Genomic DNA, 27,222 nt, shown 5'->3' with positions numbered 1-27,222 from the left:
ATAATTATTCCCAAAGGGTTTTGTTACTCGACAAGGTTTTTAGCGAGACGACACTAAAAGCATCAAGTATGTTGAACGTTGAAGACATAAAGATCGCTTTGATATTACTGAAAATATCTGAATCAAAGAAATGAAACGTGATAGTCTGTTAAGCGGCGTAACTTCCAGAATCAACAACATGGTCTTATAAACATTCAAGTCACCAAAGTAAAGTGTGATAATTTTCTTCTGACTGCATTAGACTAATGAAAATTGTCTGACATCAGGGGGAGCATCTAATAGTGCGTTGAACTATTTTCCTTCACCGAGGTTGCTTTTTCCCATAGGGTTTTGTTATTCGGCAAGGTTTTGAATGAGACAACAATAACAATTGGACTTGGAGGCCCGAGACCCAATAGTGTTTAAGATGCGCAAGGATAGAGTTTTATTCATTTGGAGTCTATTAGTTTGTTAGCTTTTTTTGAACGTTTAGAGTTTTAGGGTCTACGATTTCTTAGCATTTAGATAAGGGCTATCTTTTCTAATAATCTTTATCTTATATTTTCTTAGCTAGCAAGTTTAGGGTTCTATTTAAGGTCCTGTTTTAGGTTTTAGTCGGTAGTTTTTGATGAATGAAAAAAAAAATGAAACTTAGAGAGTTTTCATGTTCAGTTTAAGATGCACAAGCATAGAGTTGTTGTGGATTGGGATTTACCACCAATTTACGATATATATCCAGATGATGAAGTTTTCCACCAATCTGATCGTATTGAAAATGTTACGGAGGAGGATACAAACATTGTAAGTATTCCAATGACTTTATGCGATTCTTTTGATGCGAAAAAAGGCTCCTTTTACCCGAAGAAGTTCTGTCAGACAGAAATACTTGAGAACAATAAGAATAAAATTGGAGGTCGAATTTTCTCGAACACTGGTAAAGAAGCTATAACTGAAAAGTTATCGGGACATTTGGGAAGCATCGTATGTTATGCTAGCACAAAGGAAGTTTGTGTCCAATGGTCTGGAACAAGAAGTATAGGATGTGCAGGTGTATGTCTACCGCCTGCTATAGGTTAATTTTTTTTAGTACTTTTCCAATATGTGTTTCTACTGATATTCAAAGAAGTTTACAAAGCGTTTGTTATCATTCACGTGATGCTGGTGCTTGTGCCTGTTGGGCCTCTTGTCCGGCATATCTTTATGCTGAGGTGAAAATATTTCGAAGTCAGTTTTCCCGAAATTTTTTAATTATTGAATCCTATGACAGTAGCGGAAACTATGTACGGGTATTCATACATGATTTTCAAGTTATGTCAAGACAAGGAAGTTTGAAGTATAACGTCGACACGGCAAGTACGATGGTTAGCATTTCTTTATCTTCGTTTCATTTCTGTGTTGGTGTGTGTGTTACTTTGTATGGGCAGAAGCTTCATCACGTGGTTGAATTGTTGAGCAATCTAGTTGGTTATTGGGAAAAGGGTTTGACAGAAAGGTGTTGGGATTCGCAGCAAAGAGTTCAACTTGTGATGTTTGTCTTTGATCGTGGCAAAACTTCGGGAAAATCGTATGATTGGCTTAACAATATTCTTCGTTGTCTGCTGTGCTTTATCATTTCAAGAGCTTTGAATTTTGTTTTAGACCTTGTTTTTGACCAAGGGAAGAACAAAGAAGCAAGCAAAATGGTTTTTGTTCTTGATTTGTTCTTGATTTAGTCTAGATGCAAGGGACATTTTCAAGGGATTATTAATGTATCTCAGCTCAAACGGAGTCTCTACACCAAGGAGTAACAGCGTTTTTGGAAGCTCTGAACATGGTCGAGAAGACCTCATTAAGCAACCTAAGACGTGCGGCATTAATGTACTTGTGATGAGTATAAAAGTTTTGGTGTTTGGTTCCATTCCTGCAGGTTGGCTAACTGAATTGTTTTTTATCCAGTTTGCTCATCCACTTGTTTCGTACATGAGTGCAAGTGAAGTCAGGGAAGGGAACGTGCCGACAAAACATAAGATGGTGGTCACTCTTTTCACATCGACAAGGGGAAATCGGCCCAAATTTGTGGAGTTTGATCGCAAAATATCAAAACATACATCTGGTACACAGGAAATGATTTTGGGTTTTATTCTAATACTCATTTTCAAGGTGCTTCTAACTGGATTCTTGAGGATTCATTTACAATTTACACACAGTAAATGGAATTTAATGGTTGTTGCTCTCGTCCCAAATCCATATGGTTTGTTAAAAACAGTGAAGGTTTACAACCTTGTGCAACAACGAAGGAAAACAGCAAGGATGTCAGCTGATCCAGTTAAAAATATCTTTTGTCGGATGTGCTTTAGGATATCTAAAACTATTGGTTTTGTTTTTGATCGTGGGTAGGCTGGATAGGAAAAATTCGGGACGAATTTTATTTAAGCCGGGGAGAATGATGAAGGAGAACAGTTAGACTTGGAGGCCCGAGACCCAATAGTGTTTAAGATGCTAGAGTTTTATTCATTTGGAGTCTATTAGTTTGTTAGATTTTTTTTTTGAACGTTTAGAGTTTTAGGGTTTACGGTTTCTTAGCATTTAGATGAGGGCTATCTTTTCTAATAATGTTTATCTTATATTTTCTTAGCTAGCAAGTTTAGGGTTCTATTTAAGGTCCTGTTTTAGGTTTTAGTCGGTAGTTTTTGACGAATGAAAAGAAAAAGAATGAAATTTAGAGAGTTTTCATGTTCAGTTTATGTTTAATCCCATAACCCTGCATCAGCTATTATTCCCACGAAGGTTTTTTGTCTTATGAGTTGTGAAGCAACTAGTCAACTTCAACCGAGCAAAGCGATCATCTGCAACGGATCACCTTTACTTGCATCTGTCACGTTGTACTCTTTTCCCTTCATCAAGGTTTTATCCCACTGGGTTTTCCTTGTCAAAGTTTTAATGAGGCAACGTATATGCATCCAACTATGTTATAAGTTTACTTAATATTATACTCTTTTTCTTTAGTTCAGGTATTGTCCCTATGGGTTAGCCTGACGAAGTTTTAACGAGACAATTAACTTAGACTCGTCGATCTTTGAAGATCACACTACATGTGATTACATGTGAAGAGTTGTACCAAGGTTTTATCCCGTTCGATTTTTTCTTGTCAAAGTTTTAATAATTTTGTTATTGAACCGCACAAACAGAGTGTTACAGGGCCTATGGCCCATGGATGTGCAATCCATCCAGTAATTATCTATTTACTTACAAACATAATTGGGTGTAAACGTAATTATAGTCCAAATCAAAATCTAAATAATTCGAATTGGGTGTGAACATTAAGCGCACAAAATGGAAACCTATTTTGAGGCATACGGCTGAAAATTATCACACGAATCTTGAAGTTATTGGTCTGCCTCAAAATAGGTTTCACAAAATGCTGCAGATAAGCGTACATAATGTTGTGTTACATCATGGGATCAATTCCAATACCTCCTTAACAGGCCATGGCAGGCCGGCCTGAGCAGGCTTATACAGGCCCAGGCTAAAGCAGGCCAGGCCTTAACAAGCTAACAGGTTGAAAAACATAGCCTGGCCTTGGCCTGTCAAGAGCCTGAGTCCAGCCTGGGCCTGTTAGAGCACGGGCCAGGTCAGGCTTTAGCCTGGTTATACAGGCCAGGCCAGGCCAGGCCCAGGCTAGCCTGGCCTTTTTGACACCTCTACCTGTCAAAACTCATTTACTACTTAACAAAAACGAGTTGCATTTGATTCTCAGCTTGTAACCATCCAAAAAGCCTACCAAGGTCTATAGCATTAAGACAAACAAAACTAAAAAGATGAAATATTTTGTCCACTGAAAAAGACAAAGCTGAACACCCAAAATTTCTTTGCTTTAATTCTACTTGGGGTGGTGAGAGACAGTTCACTCATCATCCTCATCCTCATCCTCATCTGCCCCTGCTGCTGAGTTGAGGGCATTCAATCTCTCGATCAACTTGTTCTTCCTCTCATCGTATGTCAATTTCTTCAAGTTATACCTGCAGTTGATGAAAAACAAAAAAAACATGAACAAAGTTTCCAACTCAAAACCAAGTTTTATCTTTCACTATATTGATGAAGCCAAGCGAAGCAAGGGAACCAAGACACAAAATATGGAAAATTGCAGTAGTTCTATACCTCTTGTGGGCCTTGGGAGCTGCCTTCTCAGTTTTCTTTGCAGTAGGATCAGCTCTGATAGCTGCATGCACCTTCTTGTAAAGAGCTTCAAGACCATCCGCATCAATGTTTCTCTTGGCATACTCAGAGAAATGAGTTTGGAACTTTTCAGGCTCATCCTCCATTAGGGTCTGGACATTGTCATCAACACGAATTCAGAAAACAATACCAAAGAGCACTTCAATCAACACTACGAGTATTGATTGACAAAAATAAAAATATGCATGTGCCCAAGACGCACCCTCATGTATGTACCAACATGCCCACCAAAGATGTACTTTCTGTGGATCTCAGGGTCCAATGCAGCATCTTTTTTTCCTTCACCCTTCTGGAAACCAGCAAACCTTTTGTCACTGTGAGGAATGTCAAGACCACCATCCAAAGCTCCCTAAAATTATTGTGTAGAGTAATGATTAGATCTCAACCACAGTAATTAAGAGAAGCTAAGCACCAGCCGGGAAAAAAGAAAAAACATGTATAAACTAGAATATACCAAAGAATTAGGTACCCAGACATTCTGCGAGAAGGGAATGGTGAGAATGAAAAATATAAAGACAACCCAAGAAAACACTACTGCATGACAACTGCAGGAGCTAAGGTTACCTTGAGTGCACCAAAGATACGGTTTCCAGTAGTTGTTCGTAGAAGACCAACATCAAGAAGAGCACGGAAAGGCCGTCGGCTTTCACCGGGCTCAACAGAGTAGTCTTCACCGGTTGCCTACAAGTGATAACTGTTAGTGAACAGTTTCTTCATCTTCTTCTTCTTCAAAGCCGTCTAGAAAGGAAACAGAGGACTTCCCAAGCGGTCACCCATCTTAGTACTGCTCTCGCCCTCTCCAAATAATGGCTGTTTTAAGAGAACAATAAAAAAGATTACCTACATAACAAAAAACCAAAAACGATAAACATAACAGATACCTCAACATTGCCTTCATACTCTGCATCCATCTCCAGTTTTTTCAACACACGACGAGCCAATAGAAGGCCAGTACAGTAAGCTGTTGTTTAAGAAAACAGACATTAGAATCATTCTAATAACTAAAAATAGAACAGGATATGAATAAGGTCATAATATTTACCTGCAGCATAGTTGGTGAGACCAACTTCAAGACCATATCGGGGCAACTCATGGGCATAAGCTGCACACATTACCAAATCTCCAGTGATGGTAGCAGATATAATCTGGGCAATAATGTCCTTGTTGGTGAAACGAACAACAAAACGGTACTTAGGAGTGTTGTACTTGTTCTTGTCCTGGTTAATAAGACGGATTCTGGCTCTGTAATCAGTCTTTCCCTCTGCATTCATTACAATGAAACAATACAATCAAATTACATCCAGCCAACGATATAAGCAATTACATCAAAAATCAAAGAGTATATACCTCTCCTTCGCTTGAATTTGACTTGAAACCTCTTGAAGTAAGCCCTGGGTTTCTGTGCTTTGATGAAAACCTGCACAGAACCGATTCAAATTTAGTCTAAAATTTTTCATCAAACACAAAAAACAATGTCTAAACACCCCAATACAATTTCAATTACAAGTTTAAATAGAAGAGCTGAAACTTATATAACACTTCTAAATTCATAACAAGACCCATGGAATAATCTAAGAATCTCATCACAAATAGATAAAAATCTTCAATCAAAGCATTTCCAGAGATCAAAATAGAAAATATAATCAAAACCTAATATACATATCACTCTATTCAGTATCAGAAAAAGAATTTTACTAATTGACAAATGAACAGTTCCAGATCTAGACATATTTATCCACTTACAGGCTTTAAAACATCAAATCACAAATCATACTCCAGACACAAACAGAAAGATAAACCCTAACATGATAACTACTGAGGAGAACACAACGATAAAACCAGTAAATCACAAAAACTTCATCAATCTGTACAAATCTATACCTAAAGGAGCTCAAAACTAACAAAAAACAATTTCATGTGAAAGCAAACAGATCAAATTAAACTTCGAGAACGGAAGTAGACATCGATTTACATAAAGAAGATGAATAAACTGTTGAAAATGAATGATTTAGGGTTTGTACCATCGCTGTAGATTGTTTCTCCTCCTCCTAGACTACTCCCCGCTGCTTTGTTGAGTGATAAAAGAGAGACGACTAGAGAAGATGGAAACGGCTTATATTATAAACCCTAAGTGTTCATGAACGGCCGAGATTTAGTAGATTCTTTTTAGGTATCAGGGTTTTCTTTCTTCGGTCGAGCCATGAGAACATGGGCCTAAAAAGGTCCACAAACACCGGACAGATCCGAATTGTAATTTCTACACCTAGTCACCTACTCTGTGATGTTTAGTGGGCTTTATTTTAGTGGGTGGTACTTTGTAATTTGACTTTTTCTTCATGCCTTTTTTTTCTTTGAAGCATAAATTTTAGTAGGAATTACCTATAGATCCTATTATAGTGTTCTTACTTAGTGGCAGGTCCATCCACTAAAGCCCAGTAATCGGAGGTCCATAATAAAAAGAAAACAGAAAAATGGACTCAACTTTTTAAGCCCTGGTCCTGCACACATGTGGAACATATGGGGACGTATTTTTAAATATCGGAAACACCCTCAAGTATATAAAAGCAGTAACCAAATCCATTTCTTCTTCATTTTCTCGATCTATTCTTCTTCTTCATTTTCTCATATGTGGTTCGGTGAAGAGCTCCGGCTATGAAGATCTTCTGAGGTGTTGATCAATTCGTGAACTCAAACTAAGATTAATCGGTAGGTTCACTTCCTTACTGTTGGTATAGTTTAGGTTTTCATTTTTCCTTTCTTCTTCAAAAGCTTATTTTAATTTAGGTTTTTTTCTTCTCGGATTAGAGAAATTTTCATGTGTTATAGCAAAATCTAATATTTAGGTATTAGATCTGATGTTGATAGTAAACTGGAAGAGTTTACTTTCGTCGATTTGGTATGATCTCTGAGTGTGTTTTTGTTACACCGCGTTTTTTAATTGATTTTTGGGTTCGATCCATGAGTACGTATATGTAATACTGAAATATCTTCTTTGATTCGGTTATATTCAGAGTTTTGTCATTGTTTTTGGGTTCGATCCATGAGTATGTATGTGTAATACTGAAATATCTGCTTTGATTCGGTTGTATTCAGAGTTTTGTCATTGTTTTTGGATTCGATCCATGAGTGTATTTGTGTTGCACCGCGTTTTTTAATTGATTTTTGGGTTCGATCCATGAGTACGTATATGTAATACTGAAATATCTGCTTTGATTCGGTTATATTCAGAGTTTTGTCATTGTTTTTGGGTTCGATCCATGAGTACGTATGTGTAATACTGAAATATGTGCTTTGATTCGATTATATTCAGAGTTTTTTCATTCTTTTTGGGTTCGATCCATGAGTACGAAGATTTTTAGAACAGCTTGATCGATTCTAGCCTTTGGTAAGTTGATTTTCCTTATTAATCTTCTTCTCGTAATGTTTATTCAAAGGTTTCAAGATCTAAATATTAATTAGTTGATGTTTGATTATGTTTTCCAATTTGCACGCATGATTAATCAAGTGTTCCTTCATTTTCATGAAAATAATCCAGATCTAGATGAATAGTTACGTTTTTTATTCATTTCGTTACTAGATCTGATTAGTTTTTTTTTGTTGGGTTTAGGTTTTTTTCAGTTGTTTTTGTGTATGAACTATCAGTACGTATATGATGTACTGACAAAAAACCTAGTTAACTGTTTAGTTTTTGTTTAAATAATTTTTTTTGTTGTTGTTTGATCCAGCAGTAATATATGCATACTGAATAATTACGTTTTTTTTTATTCATATTGTTACTAGATATGATTATAATAGTTTTATTTTGCTGGTTTTAGGTTTTTTTTTCGGTTGTTTGTGTATGAACCATCAGTACATATATGCTATACTGACAAAAAACCTAGTTAATTATTTATTTTTTGTTTAAATAATGATTCTTACAGATTTGTACTCTACCTGGAAGCAGTGCAGCAAATATGTACTCGAATTTGTAAGCATTCAGATATATAATCGGATTTGTAAGCAGTACGACAGATATGTACTCAGATTTCTAAGCAGTGCGACAGATATGTACTCAACTTTGTAAATAGTGTAGCAAATATGTAATCGAATTTTTAAGCAGTGTACCAGATATGCTCAAATTTGTAAGCAGTGTAGACACACACGTTTGGTAGTAATGGGTATTAAGGACATTTTCATGTTTTAATTAATTTTGGACCTCCGGATAAAAAAAAGATCCGGTTGGACCCTAATATAAATAATTATATGTGCCTAGGACCAAACAAGAAATTTTCCTAAATTTTATTGCAGGATATGAATTGAAAATAGATTTTATTGCTAAGAAAATCATATCATGCCAAAATTTATTATAACACCCAAAACTAAATTGAGGCTGTAAGGCCCAGTTTCAATGGGCATGGCAAAGCCATGAATTTACCTCTTTTGCACCCACTATGGGCATGGCGAGGTTTAGTCTCTACTGAGCGGTAGAGTCTCTACTACCGGATGTAGACTACACCGCTCAGTATGTCTAATCGAGTGTGAGGCTAGGGGTATAATAAAATTTTGTGATAGTGTAGCCGAAATGTAAAAACAAGGTCAAACAAAAGTGAAGCTACAGGCAACGGCCCCCCACATGAGTTGTAATTCTTTTTTTTGATAAAAAAAAACAAGAATTTATTAAAATAAAAGGACTAAAATCCCAATACAAGTAAGAATAACACGACTAGAGTCCATTTGGATACCTTTCAGTTATCCGATATCTAGACATAAACTCCCGTTAATTTAACAGAAGATCCCTGAAACTTGTGAATCTAAACCATGAATGTACATCTCCCCAATGATAAATCAATTTTTTGATTTATATAATTATCATCTCCTTCTCTCTTCCAATCTTTTTGGCCATGACACGCCTGTTCCTTTCCTTCAAAATTGCTCATATAATTGCAAAAGGGAGAATGTACCAGACCTTCTTGGCAAGTTTTTTGCATCTGATAGCATGCCAATGTAAGAACTGATCCTTCATCTCATCCTTTATGGACCCAGGATGTCTCCATTTTCAGAAAGAAGTAATACCATATGCTTTTGACGAAGCGGCATGTGAGCAGTATGTGATTAACATCTTCTTCTTCAGTTGCACAAGCAGCAACGAGTTTCTTGGGTTTGGCAGCCCCTTCTGTTCAAGTTATCCACAGTAGGTATGGCATTGTGTATTGCAAGCCAGGCCAGTAATTGTGCATTGGGAGGAACTTTCTTGTTCCATACATGTCTAAGTTTTCTCCACCTCCATGCTGATGGGTCATTAGCCAGTTGTATCCTTCTTTAGTAGTGTAGGATGAAGTTATGAAGTATGGGGTATCTTCTCGTGTGGGAGGAGATCCAATCAACGATAAGAGGTTCTGTAGCTCCGCTTTGGTTTCTTCATCCGGTGAATGTGGGAGTTGTAGTCTTCATTGCCCATTGTGCACAAGCTCTACAATTTTGGCATTTTTCCCTACAGTGGCTTTAAAAGCTTTATTGTATGTTGTGCTAAAAGGAACTGGAGATTTCCAAGGATCTAACCATAATTTGATGCTTTTGCCATCTCCTATGTGCACCTTGGCATTCCATTGGAAGAGGACATTCTCCTGCTCAATTCCTTTCCAGTATCCTCCCCAAAAAGTAGAGTCAAATGTTTTTGGGAATAAATCCTCTTTATCTGACCTAGTTTTATGTAGGATGAAATTCCTCCATAGAGCATCTTTTTCTTGTATATACAGTAGAACCTCTATACAAGAATTTTCTTGGGACTACATAAAAATATTTTTATATGGAGGTTATTCTTAGATAGAGGTTTACCTTGAAAACATCAAAAAAGAATTGTTATATATGTATTTAGGAAAAATATCTACATACGCATCGGAAACATCATAACGTATATGGGTAGTAGAATGAATAGTTAAATTTTGTTTAGTTTTGCAAATAGGGATATATGAAGCTCGATGTATAACACAACCCACACAAAACTCAACCACGACACATAAAATTTTATTGCATTGTGCAAATGAAAGCAATAAACCACTTAGAAGTAAAAGGATCGTGCAAAATGGTTACAAGAATTTGTTCATCTTAAACTGTAATGTATGACAAGACTTATATTATTTATATTATAATGTCAATTATTCTTATATGGAGGTAAGTTCCTTAAGACTGGACCGGAAAAAAATATGACTTATTCCAATATGGAGTTTATTCTTTAATGTAACTGGCCCAAGTCGGGATTAGAAATTTTTATTTTTATATGGAGGTCATTCCTATATGGAGTATTCTTATATATAAAGGTTCTAATGTATCCCCAATTCCATTTTTCCAACATGGCCTTGTTTGAAGCTCTGAATTTCCTAATACCCAGACCCCCAAATTTCTTTGGTTTACATGCTCTCTCCCATGCAATTCATCATATCTTTTTCCTATCTGAAGTAGCCCCCCATAGAAACTCTCTCACGTGTTTAATCATCTGCTTTTCAATTAACACACGCATCGGAGTGAGAGACATGAAGTAAACTGGTAAGCTTTCCAAAGCACTGTTAATAAGCTCAATTCTTCATACTTTTGACAAGAATCTTCTTCTCCACGGAGCTAATTTAGCTTTGAACTTATCAACAATTCCTTCCCATATGCTTGTTTGTTTTCTAGTGGCTCTTAATTGAATACCAAGATATTTGAAGGGGAGAGATTCTTTTTGACAACATAAAATCTTTGCCAATTCTTGTATTCTGTGGTATGCACCTATGCTTATTACAATGCTCTTGTCCAGATTGACTTTAAGACCTGCTACGGCCTCATATATCTGTAGTATCATGAGTTAGTCTTTCAATTTCTTCTTCTTTAGCATCCAAGAAAATGAGCGTATCTTCAGAAAATTGAAGGTGGGAAATGTTGTGAATTCTATGCACTTTGAAACCTGATATAATGTTCAGTTCTTTTGCTCTTCTCAGTAACCTTGTAAGTACTTATGCTATAAGGATAAAAAGAAATGGAGATAAGGAGTCTCCTTGTTTGAGACCTTTCTGATGTTTGAACTTGTTGGAAGGACTGTCATTCAATAAAATGGAGGATTTGGCAGAGGACAACAATGGATCCACTTTCTCCATATTTTTCACCAAAACTAGCTTTTAGCAGAAAATGATCCAAACATAACCAGTTTACATTGTCGAAAGCTTTTTCAATGTCTAGTTTGTATAGAATACCTGTATTTTTGGATTTGAATCTCACATCTAGAAGTTCTCATACTATAATTATCTCATTTTGGATCTGTTTCCCTTGAATGAAGGCTCCTTGATATTCACTTATGAATTTAGGAATGATTACTTTGAAACTAGATGTTAGCATCTATGATATAATCTTATAAAATCCTCCCACTAAGCTTATTGGCCTGAACTGCTTTGGTGTATCTGCATTCTCTCTTTTTGGTATGAGAGTTATGAATGATTGGTTCATTATACAATCTAATTTCTCTGTTTCAGCAAATTCTTGCACAATCATCATCAGTTCATTCTTGATTATAGGCCAAGACACTTTGAAGAACTCCATTGGGTACTCATGCGGTCCCGGAGACTTGTATCTGCCACTGCTTTTGATGGATGTCCAGACTTCCTCTTCCTTAAATGGTCTTTCCAACCAAATTTGATCTTCTGAAGAGATTTTTAGGGAGTTAGGATCTGCAAGATGAGGTCTCCAGGCATGATGTTCTGTAAATATGCCAGAGAAATAGTCATTGAAGCTCTTTTTAATCTCTTGTTGATTAAAATTATCTTCACCTTCTATAACAAGTTTGTGGGTAGTATTTTTCCTTTATTTCCATTAGCCAGTTGGTGCAGGTATTTCGTATTTCTTTCTCCATTCTTAAGCTGATTTTCATTTGATCTTGAAAGCCATTTCCTGTAATCATCTAATCTAATATGTTTTAGTTGTAGCTTCCACTATACTCTATCTACAAACTCAGAAATCTTCAGGTTTCCATTTTCTTCCTTCAAGTTTAATTAATCTATCTTGAGAATCAATTGTTTATTTTTGTCACTTTGTTTACCATACTGCTCCCTGGACCATCTCTTGATGTAGAATTTCAAGTTATGTAGCTTTTTTGCTAGTATGAAACTAGGTGAGCCGTTGTATACCATGGCATTCCACCAAATTTCTAAGTTTTGGAGGAAAGTTTTGTTGTAAAGCCAGTAAATTTCCAACTTGAATGGAGGGTTAGATGTGTTAGAGAATTGCTCGGTTGAACCCACCAAGCGTTAGTATGTCAAGTTTGGTTGTCATATTTTAGTGAATCAAAACTCATGTTAAGAGTCGCTTGATTATGTACTAGAGTCAACTTCGTATAGGTAAGCTTGAAAGTATTAGGATATGAGACATTACAAAGTATTGCGAAGTCTTGAAGATGTGAAAAAGCAAGGAGCTACAACGACAACAATCATCCTTCCACTTGAGGTTAGTGATATTTGACTTGAACTGTTTCATCCCTAACGTATCTTTCAAGTCATGCATATTGAAAACATAACTGCGAAACATATTTGAACTCTAGATAGACTTAGTATTAAGGAATACAATACGAGGTTTATTGCTTAACTATTAAACTTTGTAGATAAGACATCGCCATAATCATTTGAATGCTATTATGATTATGTATGGGTATGAGGTGAGGATTTCATCCTATGGAACAATGTTTACATGTGTTCTAAAGAAGTAAGTTCATAAACTTTTTGTGGACCGAAAAGGAAATTGCCATGTGTTATTGGTTTTGTTATTCATTGCATATATTATGAACAACCAATATGTGTGATAGAGTATAACCGCTCACAACTTGTTGTGTTCTTGGTAGAACTATTCACAAAGGCCTGACTTATGTACTAGTATAACTTTTATTAGTAAAACCGATCTTAAGTAATCAACTGTGGTTTGATCGGATTTTGTATGTCTGACCCATTAAAAGGAAAGGGGAACCGATCCTTGTAAGGGGTGCAGTACATCAAAATGAACCGATCCTTGTATGGGGTGCAACAAGGTTTATAGCAGAAAGGGGAACCGATCCTATGGACATGTGCAACACGTTTTTAGGTAAAGGGGAACCGATCCTATGGACATGTGCAACACATATAAGTTAGATACCATATATATGTGGGGAACCGATCCTAGTACCTATTCAACCGAATTTTTGGAAAGCTAGTGTGACTATGCACAATACTCACATGGAGGTAGAACCAAAACTTGTTTTGGTTGAACCATAAACCCATGATTTTGATTGAATGTTGGTTTGATCAATCACATAGTTCTTGAAAGTCAGATGAACCAATTCTAAACTTGTTTGGAAGTGTAGAAAATCGGTTTCAAGGTTGTAAGTGTGAAAGAGAACTTACAAATTAAAGATGTCGACAAACTCTGAACACGTGCTGTGAATGTTTATATCTTTAATTGTTCAAAGATATTCCTTAACGGCTAAGGGAAGAGAATCCCATGATCAAAACATAAGTAAGTCAGGAATCTTTTAATTAAGGTTATTAATTTCATTTTGTAGGGAAATTACAGAATTAGTAATGTGCATTTACTAATTAGATTTTCCGAGAGATTTCGATCGTTATTTTTGGACAGAGCATTTCCAGAAATTATGAAAACCGAATATGTGATTTAATGAATATCTTGAGAATATTTTCGGTTTTGGAAATTCCTTGGTGTCCAAACTTCCTTGTCTATAAATACTTGAAGTTTGCCTTTCTAGCAAACTAATCCTTCTTAACAACAGATTTACTCTTTTGTTGTTGTTACTGGTGTAGCCGCCTATTCGGAGAAGAGAGTAATCTAATTAGGAGAAATATCTTACGCCCGCTCAGTTTAAAGTCTTCTTTGGGATTGAGAAGCTCTAGCGTGTACCGTTGGTGGGAAACTAGATAATTGCGGTTTATCTTTTGTTTTCGATTGATTTGATTGACTAACGGTGGTTGAAATCTTATTGCACCTAGTTTGTTTATTCTTGAGAATCTTCTCTTCTGATATAAGATTCACTCAAACTAGTTCAGAGTTTCGACAGGGATCTTTAGACTTTTGTTAGTTCTAAAGACGATATTGTGATAATCCATTTTTAACAGACTCCGTTCTGTGCATAATTGATCACAAGAGATTCAAGTGATTGTGTGCAGGTTTTTATTGAAGATTTAAGAAGATTTGAAGACAAAGAAGATATTGAAGATCTGACTTGGGTTTTATAATCTTTGGTGTGCACAACACTTGTTTCGGTAAAAGAGGATCCAATTAATAATAGGTTTATCCTTTTGGTAGATTGGATTGATTAATTGAGTATATCGGCATCAACACGATTCTTTGGATTAAAGGTGTTGTTGGCTTAATCTTAAACGATTACCTTTGGGTGATTGAACATAAGATAGATCTAAGGACCTGACGAAGGAGTTTATATTGAGATAAACGGAAGAGCCTTTGTCCGACTCATATCACTTGGTTGAATAGAGTTGATACCAAACAGATTTGTTGTTCCTTTACTGTTTGTAATACGTACCAAATGAATTGTTCCAAGTACGTGACTTATTTATAAGTTGGAGGCGTGGGAATATATAAGGAACTAGGTGAACTATAGAGTTAGTTACTTGGTCTCAACTATATGAAGTTAGTGTAATTTTGTGTAGCGGCTTAATCCTGAGAGCAATTCTGGACTAGGTCCCGGGGTTTTTCTGCATTTGCGGTTTCCTCGTTAACAAAATCTTGTTGTGTCATTTACTTTTATATTCCGCATTATAATTGTTTTATTATAATTAAAGTAAATTACACAAACGTTAATTTCTATTTACTTGATAAGCAATCCTATTGTGTTTGTTTAAGTCCGAACCTTTGTATCAAGTAAACATACTTCGTTGTTGTATTGTCTCGATCTAGTATCCATAGACGATCACACGAAGTGTGAACCGATCAGTTGTATTGTCTCAACTCAGTCCATAGACAATCACTTTCGGAGAAAGGACTTATACGTAGGAAAAGTTTTAGCTTGAGGTATATTTGGGTACCCTCGCCTTTTCAAGATGCATATATATTACTTGTTGAGAGAAGTATTAGAGAGTGATCTGACACGTTCCTGGAGAGAATTGTTTACGCCACATTTGGGGTACTAATCTTCGAATTGAGTGGATATGATAATCCTATCTAATCCGCTGAGAATAGGATCTTCCTTCATATTTGATCATGTGTATAAACTACCTCTCTTAATATTGGTAAGTCTAATAACTCATATTTCTCCATGAATTCATTAAAGAGTCTTTTTCCTAGTCTTGATCCTCCATTTTTTATTTCTCTCCCAAATTTTCATTACCGCATTAGAATCCCTTGCAATACACCAAGCTTTGTTACACCATCCATTAAGACAATATGTAACTCTTCCCAAAAATCCATTCTCTTGCCAATAATGCAAGGAAAGTGATTATACATCGGTAAGGGTCCATTTAAATTTATCCTTCTTGTTTATGAATTTTTGATTGATGGCTTGTTATACCGGAGACGGTCGTTTCTTGATGAAAAATACGTGTTGGCGTATGAGTGGTGTTTGGTTCTTGGGTGCTGGTTGGCTCCCCGCTCCGCGCGGCGATAACAAGCCCGACTACCTCTCCAACGTCTTCCCAGATTCTTCTTCGGGAAAGACTCGTTCGGTTCATGTGCTATCTATCGAGAAGGTATCGATTATTGTCCCTCGAAATGGTGAACATGTGTAACCATCCTAGCATATTGTGAAGGGGGGGGGGGGGGACTCCCTCCCGTAGCTATGCAGGAAACATGATCGTGAAAGGGGAGACTCTCCCTGTAGCTCGGACAGGGATATAGTGGGTATGCTACTTTAACGGTCGCAAATGCGTAAATCCTACTATAATAGTGTGTCCACTCCCTGTTTCACACGCGGCACGGGATGTGCCAAGAATTTTCTACTGCCTCTGTACATGTTGCTTAGGCATGCGAGCCAGCATAGAAACTTAGCCATATTTTAGGAGATAAGATCTTCACGAGATATTATCTCTCCTCTATCCTTCCTTGCTCGGGACTAAAGAGCTTGGTTATGGTTTTGGTTTTGGTGTTGGATGATACGACTTCATGAATGCATTCTACTTTCTCCTCATCCCAAATAGTGAGCATTCCTCTATCCAAGCTATTAGAGAATATATTATACTGCTTTACTTATTTTTATTAAGGAGAATATCTCCTATCATAATTATTGTAATGAGGAGATTATCTCCGCCATAACTTTTGTATTCCCAAAAGGGATACTATTGTTTTATATAATAAGAATCCTGGTGAATAGAAATCACTAAGGAAGTTATCATCAAATCCAAGATGGTATCATCCCCCTACGATCCTATTTTCTCTAAACCATTAAAAATCAATGGCGAGGGAACAACTGAAGCTCACAGACATTGCTGAGGCATATAGTTCTATGCATCTACAACAACCCGATGATTCTTTCTACATGGATACCGGTGCTACGTCGCACCTCACTGCTGATCCAGGTAATCTACACAACGTTTTCAATTCAAGCAATGTACAATCTATCTTAGTTGGCAATGGCAATAGTATTCCAGTTACTGCCAGTGGTACCAAGTTCATAACCCTTCCCTCTAGTACTCTTCAACTCAAAAATACCCTTGTTGTTCCCGATATTATCAAAAACTAAGTTTCCGTTTGTAAGTTCACCACTGATAATCGTGTGTCTGTTGAGTTTGATCCTTCTGGTTTTTCTGTGAAAGATCTAAGTTCGAGGAAAATTATCCTTCGATGTAATAGTTCCGGGGAGCTCTACCCGATCACCAACTCTGCCGTGCCACCACAAATATCATCCCAGTCTTCCCCCATTTCTCTTGCTGTCTTTTCGCCAGATATTTGGCATAGCCGCCTTGGTCATCCCGGCAAGGCTGTTTTAGATGTTCTTCGTACAAATAATTCTATTCATTGTAATAAGAATCAACATTCTAAACTTTGTCATTCATGTCAAGTTAGTAAACATGTTAGATTACCATTTTATGAATCGAATTCCATTACTTTTGCACCATTTGATATCATTCACAGTGATTTATGGACCTCTCCTTTACATATAGAGACCGGTTTCCGTTATTATCTTATATTACTGGATGATTTTACCAACTATCTTTGGGTTTATCCACTAAAGTTTAAATCCCAAGTTTATGAAAAGTTCTTGGAATTTCGTTCATTTGTTCAAACTCAATTTGAACGTCAAATTAAATGTTTTCAATGCGACATGGGCCGCAAATTTGACAATTCTTCCTTCCATACTTTTGCTCGTAACAATGGTCTTGTTTTTCGTTTCTCTTGCCCCCAAACTTCCTCCCAAAATGGCAAGGCTGAACGCATGATTCGCCGTGTCAACGACATCACTCGCACTCTTATGTCTCACGCTTCCGTTCCTCCTAAATATTGGGTTTATTCTCTTCATATGGCTGTCTATCTCCATAATATTCTACCCACCAAAGTCCTTCATAATCAATCACATGTGTCTATTCTTTATCAACGCCAACCAACGTATGATCATCTTCGTACATTCGGTTTTCTTTGCTATCCAAATCTCTCCTCCACAACTCCCCACAAACTCGCCCCTCGTTCCACTAGGTGTGTCTTTCTTGGTTTTCCTCCTAACCACCGTGGATACCGATGCTTAGATCTCACCACACACAAAATAATCATGTCCCGTCATGTGACATTTGACGAGAGTGTTTTCCCATTTTCTACCCCTCCTAAAAACAACCCCCCTGATGACGACGATGTGTCTCCTTCTTTTTTTTAACTCCTCCCACAATAATCACCTCTCTTACCCATCCTCTAGTACTGCTTCTACTGTACACCAATCATCTCCTATTCAGCCTACTCCACCTGACATCTACATCCCACCTCATCGTCGCAACACATTATCTACTCCTCCCATCCAAACGTCTTTCTTCCCTCCTGCCACTTCCGTCCCCACTAAGTCAGCAGGCCCCATCACCATTTCTTCTTTCCCCAATACTCAGTTCCCACTCCCACTTCCCAATGTCAGTTTCCACTCCCACCTCCATACCCCACTGAGTCAGCATCTCCCCTCACCTCTTTTTCTTCTTCTTTTCCCACTGCGTCAGATCCCACTCCAACTATTTATGCACCATCCAATCATTGCGTACAGCCTACTGACGTTAACCCCTCATCCCCACCAACCACTTCTTCCCCTACAGCAACCACTGTCCTTACACCTTCTTGCATACCTCCAATCACTACTGTTCCTCCATCTCCTTCTCGCCCCACCACTCGCGCCTCCCGTGGCATCTTCCGCCCTGTCCGTTGCCTTAATCTTCATGTCCAAACCCTTCGTCATATCTCTCCTCTCCCTCGTTCTCACTTGTATGCTCTTAGAGACATAAACTGGAACGCTGCCATGAAAGATGAGTACAATGCTATGTTGAAAACTAATACTTGGGAACTGGTACCACGACCACGTGACGCTCATGTTATTCGTTCCATGTGGATCTTTCGTGACAAATATCATGCTGATGGCTCCTTGCAGCGATACAAGGCTCGTCTAGTTGCTAATGGTAAATCTCAGCAGGTTGGGGTTGATTGTTTTGAAACGTTTATCCGGTTGTCAAACCAGCTACTATTCGTACCGTTCTTACTATTGCTACTTCACGTTCTTGGCCCATACATCAGCTAGATGTCAAGAATGCGTTTCTTCATGGTGACTCGACCGAGACAGTATATATGCATCAGCCTCCGGGTTTGTTGATCCTGATCACCCTGATTACGTATGTCGACTACGTAGGTCTCTCTATGGTCTTAAGCAGGCTCCACGGGCGTGGTTTCAGAGGTTTTCCAAGTTTATCACTAATTGTGGTTTTCACGCTAGTGTGTGTGATCCCTCCCTCTTCGTTTATCAATCAGGTTCCGAGACGGCATACCTATTATTATATGTTGATGATATTATTTTAACTGCCTCTACTGATGCTCTCCTATGCCGCTTCATTGATTTGATGAAAAGGGAATTTGCTATGTCTGACCTTGGCCCATTTCATCATTTTTTTGGGTATTACTGTTACTCGTTCATCCTCAGGGCTATTTTTGTCTCAGTCGTTATATGCTCAGGACATCATTGCACGTGCGTCCATGACAAAATGCAATCCAGTGGCTACTCCGGTCGACACCAATGCCAAGCTCAGTGCTACCTCTGGCCCTGCTCTCACGGACCCCACTTTGTATAGAAGCCTAGCCGGTGCTTTGCAGTACCTCACTTTCACACGGCCAGATATATCCTATGCAGTCCAGCAGGTATGTTTATTCATGCATGATCCTCGAGAGCCTCACATTAAGGCCCTTAAGAGGATTATTCGCTATCTTCAGGGCACAATTGATCACGAATTATTTCTCTCGGTCTCCGCTATCTCTGGCTTAACAGCATACTTTGATGCTGATTGGGCGGGTTGTCCTGATTCACGTCGTTCGACTTCTAGATTTTGAGTATTTATTGCAGACAACCTCATCTCCTGGTCATCAACACGTCAAGCAACAGTTTCTCGATCCAGTGCTGAAGCAGAATACCGGGGGGTAGCAAACGATGTTGCTGAAACAACATGGATTCACAACCTTCTTCTAGAGCTCCATCTACCTTTACGACGTGCTACTATCGTGTATTGAGATAATGTAAGTGCGATATATATGTCCGGAGATCCTGTTCAACATCAGCGCACTAAACATGTGGAGATTGACATACACTTTGTTCGTGAACGCGTTCGTATTGGTGATATTCATGTCTTGCAAGTCCCGTCTGAAAACCAGTATGCTGACATCTTCACCAAGGGCCTTCCACGACAGCTATTTGTTCGTTTTCGTTCTAGTCTTAGCGTTTTCTCCTCTCCCGCTCAGGCTAAGGGGGTGTATTAGAGAATATATTATACTGCTTTACTTATTTTTATTAAGGAGAATATCTCCTGTCATAATTATTGTAATGAGGAGATTATCTCCGCCATAACTTTTGTATTCCCAAAAGGGATACTATTGTTTTATATAATAAGAATCCTGGTGAATAGAAATCACTAAGGAAGTTATCATCAAATCCAAGACAAGCCTTCAGAAGGAATCATAGTCCTCATGCACCCTTACGTATTTCTGCAAAAGTTCTCGTGGACATTTTATCAAGGCTATGAAGGCCTCGAAAGACTTGGTCTTAATTACTGATGGAATCCATAAAAACTGATCAATTGTGTTTTTTGTATGTCATCGTAATCATATATACTTTGTTCATTTTGCACCCATGCTTATGTTGTGTGGTATACAATATACAATTTTTATGATGTTTATGTTTATAAATTCAAAGTTATATATTTGAACACTACTGCAAATACTTTCCCCTTCGTATAATGATTTTGAACGATGTTCGATTTCTAATAGGACGTAAACGCTCTAATTTGCGTTGGCATAATGGTGAAAAAGCTATGCTTATACATTTCAGATCCTTTTTGAGGTTTGGGATATCTGAGAAAATTGAAGCAAAGATTTTTCCGTTAATATTGCGATCTACTATATCAATATTCCTGAGCATTACCTATTAAAAATGATAACCCTCATTACACTACATAAATAAAAACTAGTGCCCCATTAATATCCGCTGTAATAATTGGAGGGGTATGAATGTGTCCTTCCACTTTCATTGTTATTTTCTTCATGGACTGTTTGGGTGGAAGCTTTTTGTATCTTAAAAGAGGAATTCAGATGTTTGTTTGCTAGGTAATAAAGTATTAGGAAATAGTCTATATTTGAGTCATGTATTTTAGGAAAAGCTAAGTACGTGCAGTTCACGTATTCTGTCTTGATGACCAAGACATATGAATGTATAAATATCTAAAAAATGAATGAGAAAACCAAGACTTGCCGAGAACTTGATGTGGTCTCAAGAGCCTGGTTAAAATCCTAACCCTAAAATTTTCAAGTTTTCTTTAAGCGATGGGAGAAGGAGATGGAACAAACTCATCAGGTGGAACAAAGGGAAAAGACATAGTCTATGATTCGCCTAAGAAAAATCCGGTGTATCATCTTGGATCAAGTGATGGTCCTGGAAATCTAATTACTCCAATTGCTTTGAAAGGAACCAATTATGATGAACGGGGTAGAGACATTAGAAGATCTTTGATAGATAAGAGGAAGTTTGGTTTTATTGATGGTACCATTAAACAACCTGAAGACCCTGACCAGTTGGAGGAATGGATTGTTTTCCATGCAATGGTGGTTTCCTGTATTAATAACACGCCGGATTCTTCAATCAGATCCACGTTAGGATATTATGACGATGCGAGTCTTCTATGGACACATTTAAAGAAGAGATTTTGTGTTGTCAGCGGCACAAGAATCTGTAAACTAAAATCTTCTTTGAGTGAGTGTAAACAAGGGAAGTCTGAGAGTGTTGCTGTATATTATGGAAGATTAAACAAAATCTGGGATGAGCTGGTGACATATATGAAAATACCACAATGTAAGTGTGGTATTTGTACCTGTAATATTGCAACTCAAGTAACTAGATTGCGAGAAGAAGATTATCTCCAGTATTTTTTGATTGGCCTGGATGGTATGTATAGCTCACTGCGTGAACAATTGCTAGCAAGAGATCCTTTACCAACCATGTTGCGTACCAAACTGTGATGAACTCTGAGAAATTAAGAATGGAAGATGGTCTTCTATCTAAAGAAGTGCAGGAGAATGTGATGGCGTTTAAAGTGCAACCTGATCAGACAGTGATAGACGCATTTATGTGTCTATTTTCATCTCGATTTTCTATATTGTTAGTACCCATTTTCCTACTTATTATGGTGTTTTGTGTATTTGTAGGTACTTTTGGGAAATAAACATTTTTGGAAAATTCGGCTCGAAAAGTTGTTAAAGGCACCTCCGGAGGACATCTACTAAAAGGACTTCCATTTTGGATAAGGGGCACCCGAATTGTTAAGGGCCACCCACCTGTTATTCATACCCCATCAGAGGATAGGGGGCGGCCCTTATTCTTCCCCATTTAAACATATTTTGGGGGGAACAAATTTACAGAGCCGTGAACTTCCCAGTTTGGATTTGAACGATATTCTCTCATGGGTTTTCAGTGGAAGTACGTGGGTATGGGCCTGTTAGGATTATGAACGCTAGCTAATGGACTTGGACGCGGAAGAAACATGATTATTACACGTTGATTTGTTAAAACAGGAAAGAATACTCACTCGGATTCTGTTGGTTCTATTCTTGGAAATTTCGTGCAGTAATGGATCCATATATTCTGTTAGATTCGTTTTGATCTTCATAGAGTTTTTGGAGAGTTTGGAAAGATCTTGAAGCCGCACATAAGAGAAAAATAAAAGGAAAGTATCGTGACCTGGGGGAGAAGAAAATAAGTTTTCTCCGAGTTTTAATCTGCTTGTGGTGGATATAAAAGGTGGAGGAAGTCATAACAGAGCGGGTCGAGAGTTTGGGTACCGAGCAGAGGTGTTAGGGTTGCTGCAGGTGGAGTTGCAGGGAAGCTGCAGGCGAGACTGCCGGAGGAGAAGACGAACACGAAGAATAGATCACACTTCATAATAAAACAATCATCTTTTCTTTGTAACAACAACTTACCTGTAACAGTGACGTCTGTAACAGTAATATAGTGTTACGAATTTCTGTCCATTATATTTCCTCCAATAAAACACCTATTAAGCCATGAGTTATTATTTTGAGTTTGGTTTCACCATCATGAGCTAAACCCCATCGCTGGGACGACGGAGAAAACCCTATTTCATAATCGTTTGGTAACTATAATTGATTCTTTATGACTTTGCACCTGTTTTAATTGATTTATGATTTTTCTAGATTAGTTGTGATTTTGTTTGATGATGTATGCTGGGTCTAAGTACTTTTGATGCGTCATGCTTGTGATTTACATCTAACACTTTATAAAATCTACTTCTGGCAAAGAAAAAAGTTAACAAAAGAGCTAGAATTGTTATGAATCATTATATAAACCAGTTGAATGTGATTAGTGGTGAAATCCAAAGTCCTAGTACCTCTAGATATTCGTGACAATCCTTTGTATATATTATCTTTGTTTTTAGAGTTAGAATTTAAGTCTAGAATCGAGTCTTTACAAGTCCGAGCGAACGATACTTTACTTACCACTACAAAAATTACATCAGATAGCAACTACAAGCACGTATGATGCTACGGAGTTTTGTAAGAACTATAACAGAGTTGGACATTCTGAAGATGGGTGTTTTCAAATCATTGGATACCCTGAATGGTGGGTTGAAATATCTCGTGGTGGTAGAGTATCTGGTAGAGGCGGCAGAGCTGGTGGTAGAGGCCGAGGTAATTATGTTCCTGGAAGAGGTGGAAGAGGATATGGAAACACCAATACGGTGCGTGCAAATAATCTGAATGTACCAGAATCACAACAATATAGTGGCACTACATCTGCAGATGGAGCTGGCTTGGTTGGCGTAACAACGGCTCAGCTTCAACAAGTGCTGGACTATTTGAGTTCAAACAAATCAAAACTACAATTGCAAGGTAAACAGAATCGTACTTCCTGGATTGTGGATACAGGGGCTACGAATCATGTTACATGTAACATTGATGACATGATAAAAGTAAAACAAATTACGGCATGCTCAGTAGGCTTGCCAGATGGAAAGTCTGCGAACTATGATAAAATAGGGACTGTGATTCTTCCTGGTGGTTTGAAGCTTAACAATGTTCTCTATGTACCTCAAATAACATGTAACTTGATCTCGATCACACAGATGATCGATGAGTTAGCTTGTGTTGTGCAATGTACAAACAATTTATGTCCTATACAGGACCGGTTGACGAGGAAGGTGATTGGAGTGGGTGAGAGACAAGGTGGACTATATATGTTTCGTGGTGTACCTTCAGTTAAAGTGCTTGAAGTTCGTGGAGATTTGTATGAGCTATGACATCAAAGAATGGGACATCCGGCAGAGAAAGTATTACAAAAGATACCAGCTGTGAGTAGGTTAGTTATGAAGAATAATAATGCTTGTGATATTTTTCTACGAGCAAAACATCGTCGAAGTAGTTTTCCTAATAGTCAGAGTAAAGCTAGCTGCACATTTGAGTTAGTTCATTTGGATTTATGGGGGCCTTACAATACACCTTCGTCTTATGGAGCTCATTATTTTTTAACAATAGTTGATGATTTTTAAAGAGGTGTGTGGATTTATTTGATCAAGAATAAAACTGAAGTTGAATTGGTATTTCTTAACTTTATTGCTCTTATAAACGTCAGTTTGACAAGGAAATCAAAAATGTTAGGAATGACAATGGAACATAATTTAATGCTTTGTGTGGTTATATTAAGACCAAGAGAATCATATTTGAGACGTCTTATGTTGGTACACCCCAACAAAATGGGAGAGTTGAGATAAAACATCAACATATAATGAATGTTGCAAGAGCTTTGAGATTCCAAGATAACTTTCCAATACAATTTCGGGGGAAGTGTGCATTGACTGCAGCGTACTTAGTTAATCGAACACCAACACCTTTGCTCAATAATAAGACTCCATATGAAATTATGTTTGGAAAGTTACCTCCATATGATCATTTGAGAGTTTTTGGATGTTTGTGTTATGTGCACAATCAGAATATTAAAGGAGATAAGTTTGCAAGTCGAGGAAGAAGGTGTGTATTTCTTGGTTATTTATTTGGTAAAAAGGCATGGCAAGTTTATGACTTCGACACAAAACAGTTTTTGGTGTCAAGGGATGTAGATTTTTATGAATATCAGTTTCCATATATGATAGCCAATGTTGAGCAGTCAAATAATTTCTCCATCAAGCATCGAAACATGTTGGAGTGATGATGAGGATAGAGAAGAAGTACAGTCGCCTGGAGAAGTTATTGAAACTCGGCAGCCTGAGATGCAGCAACAACAAAGAAGTGATGATACACAGCTTGGTATTGAATTTGCAACAGAAGAATTGCAAGGAAGTTTTCAAGAACAACCTGAGGAGACTGAACATGATGCTTCATCCAATGACACTTCGGTGGAAGTTGCGGTAGATAATAACATCAGTGAGATGGGTAAAGGAAAACGTCATAAAATTCCTTCTAGCAGACTCAAGGGCTTTGTGACGCATACAATACATGAAAATAGTCCACCTTTGAGAGACGAATTTATGTGTCTATTTTGATCTCGTTTTTCTATATTGTTAGTACCCATTTTTGTACTTATTTTGGTATTTTATGTCTTTGTAGGTATTTTTGGAGAAATAAACATGCGCGGAGAAATTGGCTCGAAAAGTGGTATTTGGACTCTCTGGAGAAAATTACTGAAGGCATCCCTTAAATGGATAAGGGGCACACAGTTGATAAGGGGTAACCCACCGTTATTTGCACCCCACATTTACTATTTTCACCCCAAGTGCTAAAGGGACTCCCGTGCTGGATAGGGAGGTTCCATTGTCTTCTCAAATTCAAAAAGGGAAAATGGCGGGGAAAAGAAGCTTTTATCTCTGTAAATTGCAGAATCAAATTTATACGAGTTTTATGGAGATTCAATTGCCAAACTCGATTAGGATGGACTTGAGTGGACCATACATGGGATGTATGTGCGTTAGATCCAAATAATATTGACTGGATCACCAGGTTTCGAGAAAACAGGGAAGAAAATTATTTACGGAAACAGGGAAAGATTTGGTCGATGTTTTGTTAGTTTTCTCAACTGTTGGATTTGGTATTAGTTGTTACAATACAACATGATTCTCTACTCGTGCTAGAATGGAGAGAAGATATGAGTTATCGACGAGGCAGGAAAGTGAAATATTCGCGGCATTGTTTTGGTTTATCTTTGGTAGTTACGAGTAATGGGAGAAGGAATAATCTTCATGGATTCGTATCTTCTATATTTAGAAATTTTATAACTATCAAAAGACGCGGCAGAGAGTTATTATCGGACCTTGGCCGAGAAAAAAGGAAGAAAAATAAGTCGATACGTGAGAGAAAAGAAAGGGAAGGTTACCTCGAGTATTTTGGCCGTTGTTTGATATAAATAAGGTGACTGGGAGGTCACAGAAGGGTATCGAGACCTAGGAGATACTTTGGGGTAGTTTCAAAGCAAGAACGAAGGTTGCAGAGGCGTCATTCATCGGAGCAGAGAAGATACAGTCGAGACTTTGGGATCGAGCAGAGGTGTTAGGGTAGCTGCAGGTGGAGTTGTAGGGAAGCTGCAGGCGAGACTGCCGGAGAAGAAGAAGAACACGAAGAATAGATCACGGTTTATACAGAATAGTCATCTTTTCTTTGTAACAGCCACCCAACTGTAACAGTGACGTCTGTAGCAGTGATACAACGTTGCGAATTATTGTCTATTATATTTTCTTCAATAAAACACCTATTAAGCCATGAGTTATTATTTTGAGCTTGTTTTCACTATCATGAGCTAAAATCCAACACCGGGATGACGGAGGAAGCCATTCTCTACGCGTGTGGTAAATCTATTTAATTCCTTTATGACTTTTGCACTATTTTAAATTGATTCATGATTTTTCTTAATTTATTGTGATTTTGTTTGATGGCGTATGCTTGGTCTTAGTATTTTTGATACGTCATGCTTGTGATTTACAGTCAATCTTTTATAAAATATACCTTAGCAAAGAATAAAGAGTCAATATTTATTATGTTATGAGCTATAATTGTCTGGAATCGATAGTTGAACCACATGAATATGAGAATTGGTGGAATCTTGACTCTCAGTACCTCTCGATATTTGTGACATCTTTTGTATATATTTTTTTAGTGTTAAGTATGAAATCAAATCTTTACAAGTCTTTGAACGAACTTTATTTACCACTTAAAAAACTATATCAATTTTTGCCACCTTCCACTCAACCTACACAATCATCATCCTCATGTACACCTTATCTTTTGACATATTATGTTAGTTGTGATCGTTTTTCTGCTATGCATAGAAAATATCTTGCAGCTCTAACGGCTGGAAATGAGCCCAAAAGCTTC

The 27,222-nt window shown here is 37.6% G+C and overlaps 1 protein-coding gene across 1 annotated transcript; it reads right to left on the bottom strand.

The window, feature by feature from the left end:
* Positions 1–3,664: 3,664 nt before the first annotated feature.
* On the bottom strand, positions 3,665–6,332 carry LOC113284651 (60S ribosomal protein L5-like). The gene is made up of 8 exons (XM_026534168.1): positions 6,216–6,332; positions 5,542–5,611; positions 5,237–5,455; positions 5,076–5,155; positions 4,759–4,875; positions 4,397–4,543; positions 4,117–4,286; positions 3,665–3,977 (listed from the first exon to the last, which is right to left on the bottom strand). The coding sequence occupies exons 1-8, from the start codon at positions 6,216–6,218 to the stop codon at positions 3,863–3,865; spliced, it is 921 nt and encodes a 306-aa protein (XP_026389953.1). The 5' UTR covers positions 6,219–6,332; the 3' UTR covers positions 3,665–3,862.
* Positions 6,333–27,222: the final 20,890 nt, after the last annotated feature.

Source organism: Papaver somniferum, chromosome 5 (assembly GCF_003573695.1).
Source record: "Papaver somniferum cultivar HN1 chromosome 5, ASM357369v1, whole genome shotgun sequence".
Taxonomy (NCBI): domain Eukaryota; kingdom Viridiplantae; phylum Streptophyta; class Magnoliopsida; order Ranunculales; family Papaveraceae; genus Papaver; species Papaver somniferum.
The sequence above is the reverse complement of the archived record's forward strand: the minus strand, read 5'-3'. Positions and strand labels throughout refer to the sequence as shown.

Bases quoted from the DNA above. Each gene is read 5' to 3' on its own strand.
- LOC113284651 (XM_026534168.1), bottom strand. The intron at 4,544-4,758 runs GTAACCTTAGCT...CAATAATTTTAG, and splicing joins GTATCTTTGGTGCACTCAAG to GGAGCTTTGGATGGTGGTCT. The intron at 3,978-4,116 runs GTATAGAACTAC...CATCAACTGCAG, and splicing joins GCTCCCAAGGCCCACAAGAG to GTATAACTTGAAGAAATTGA.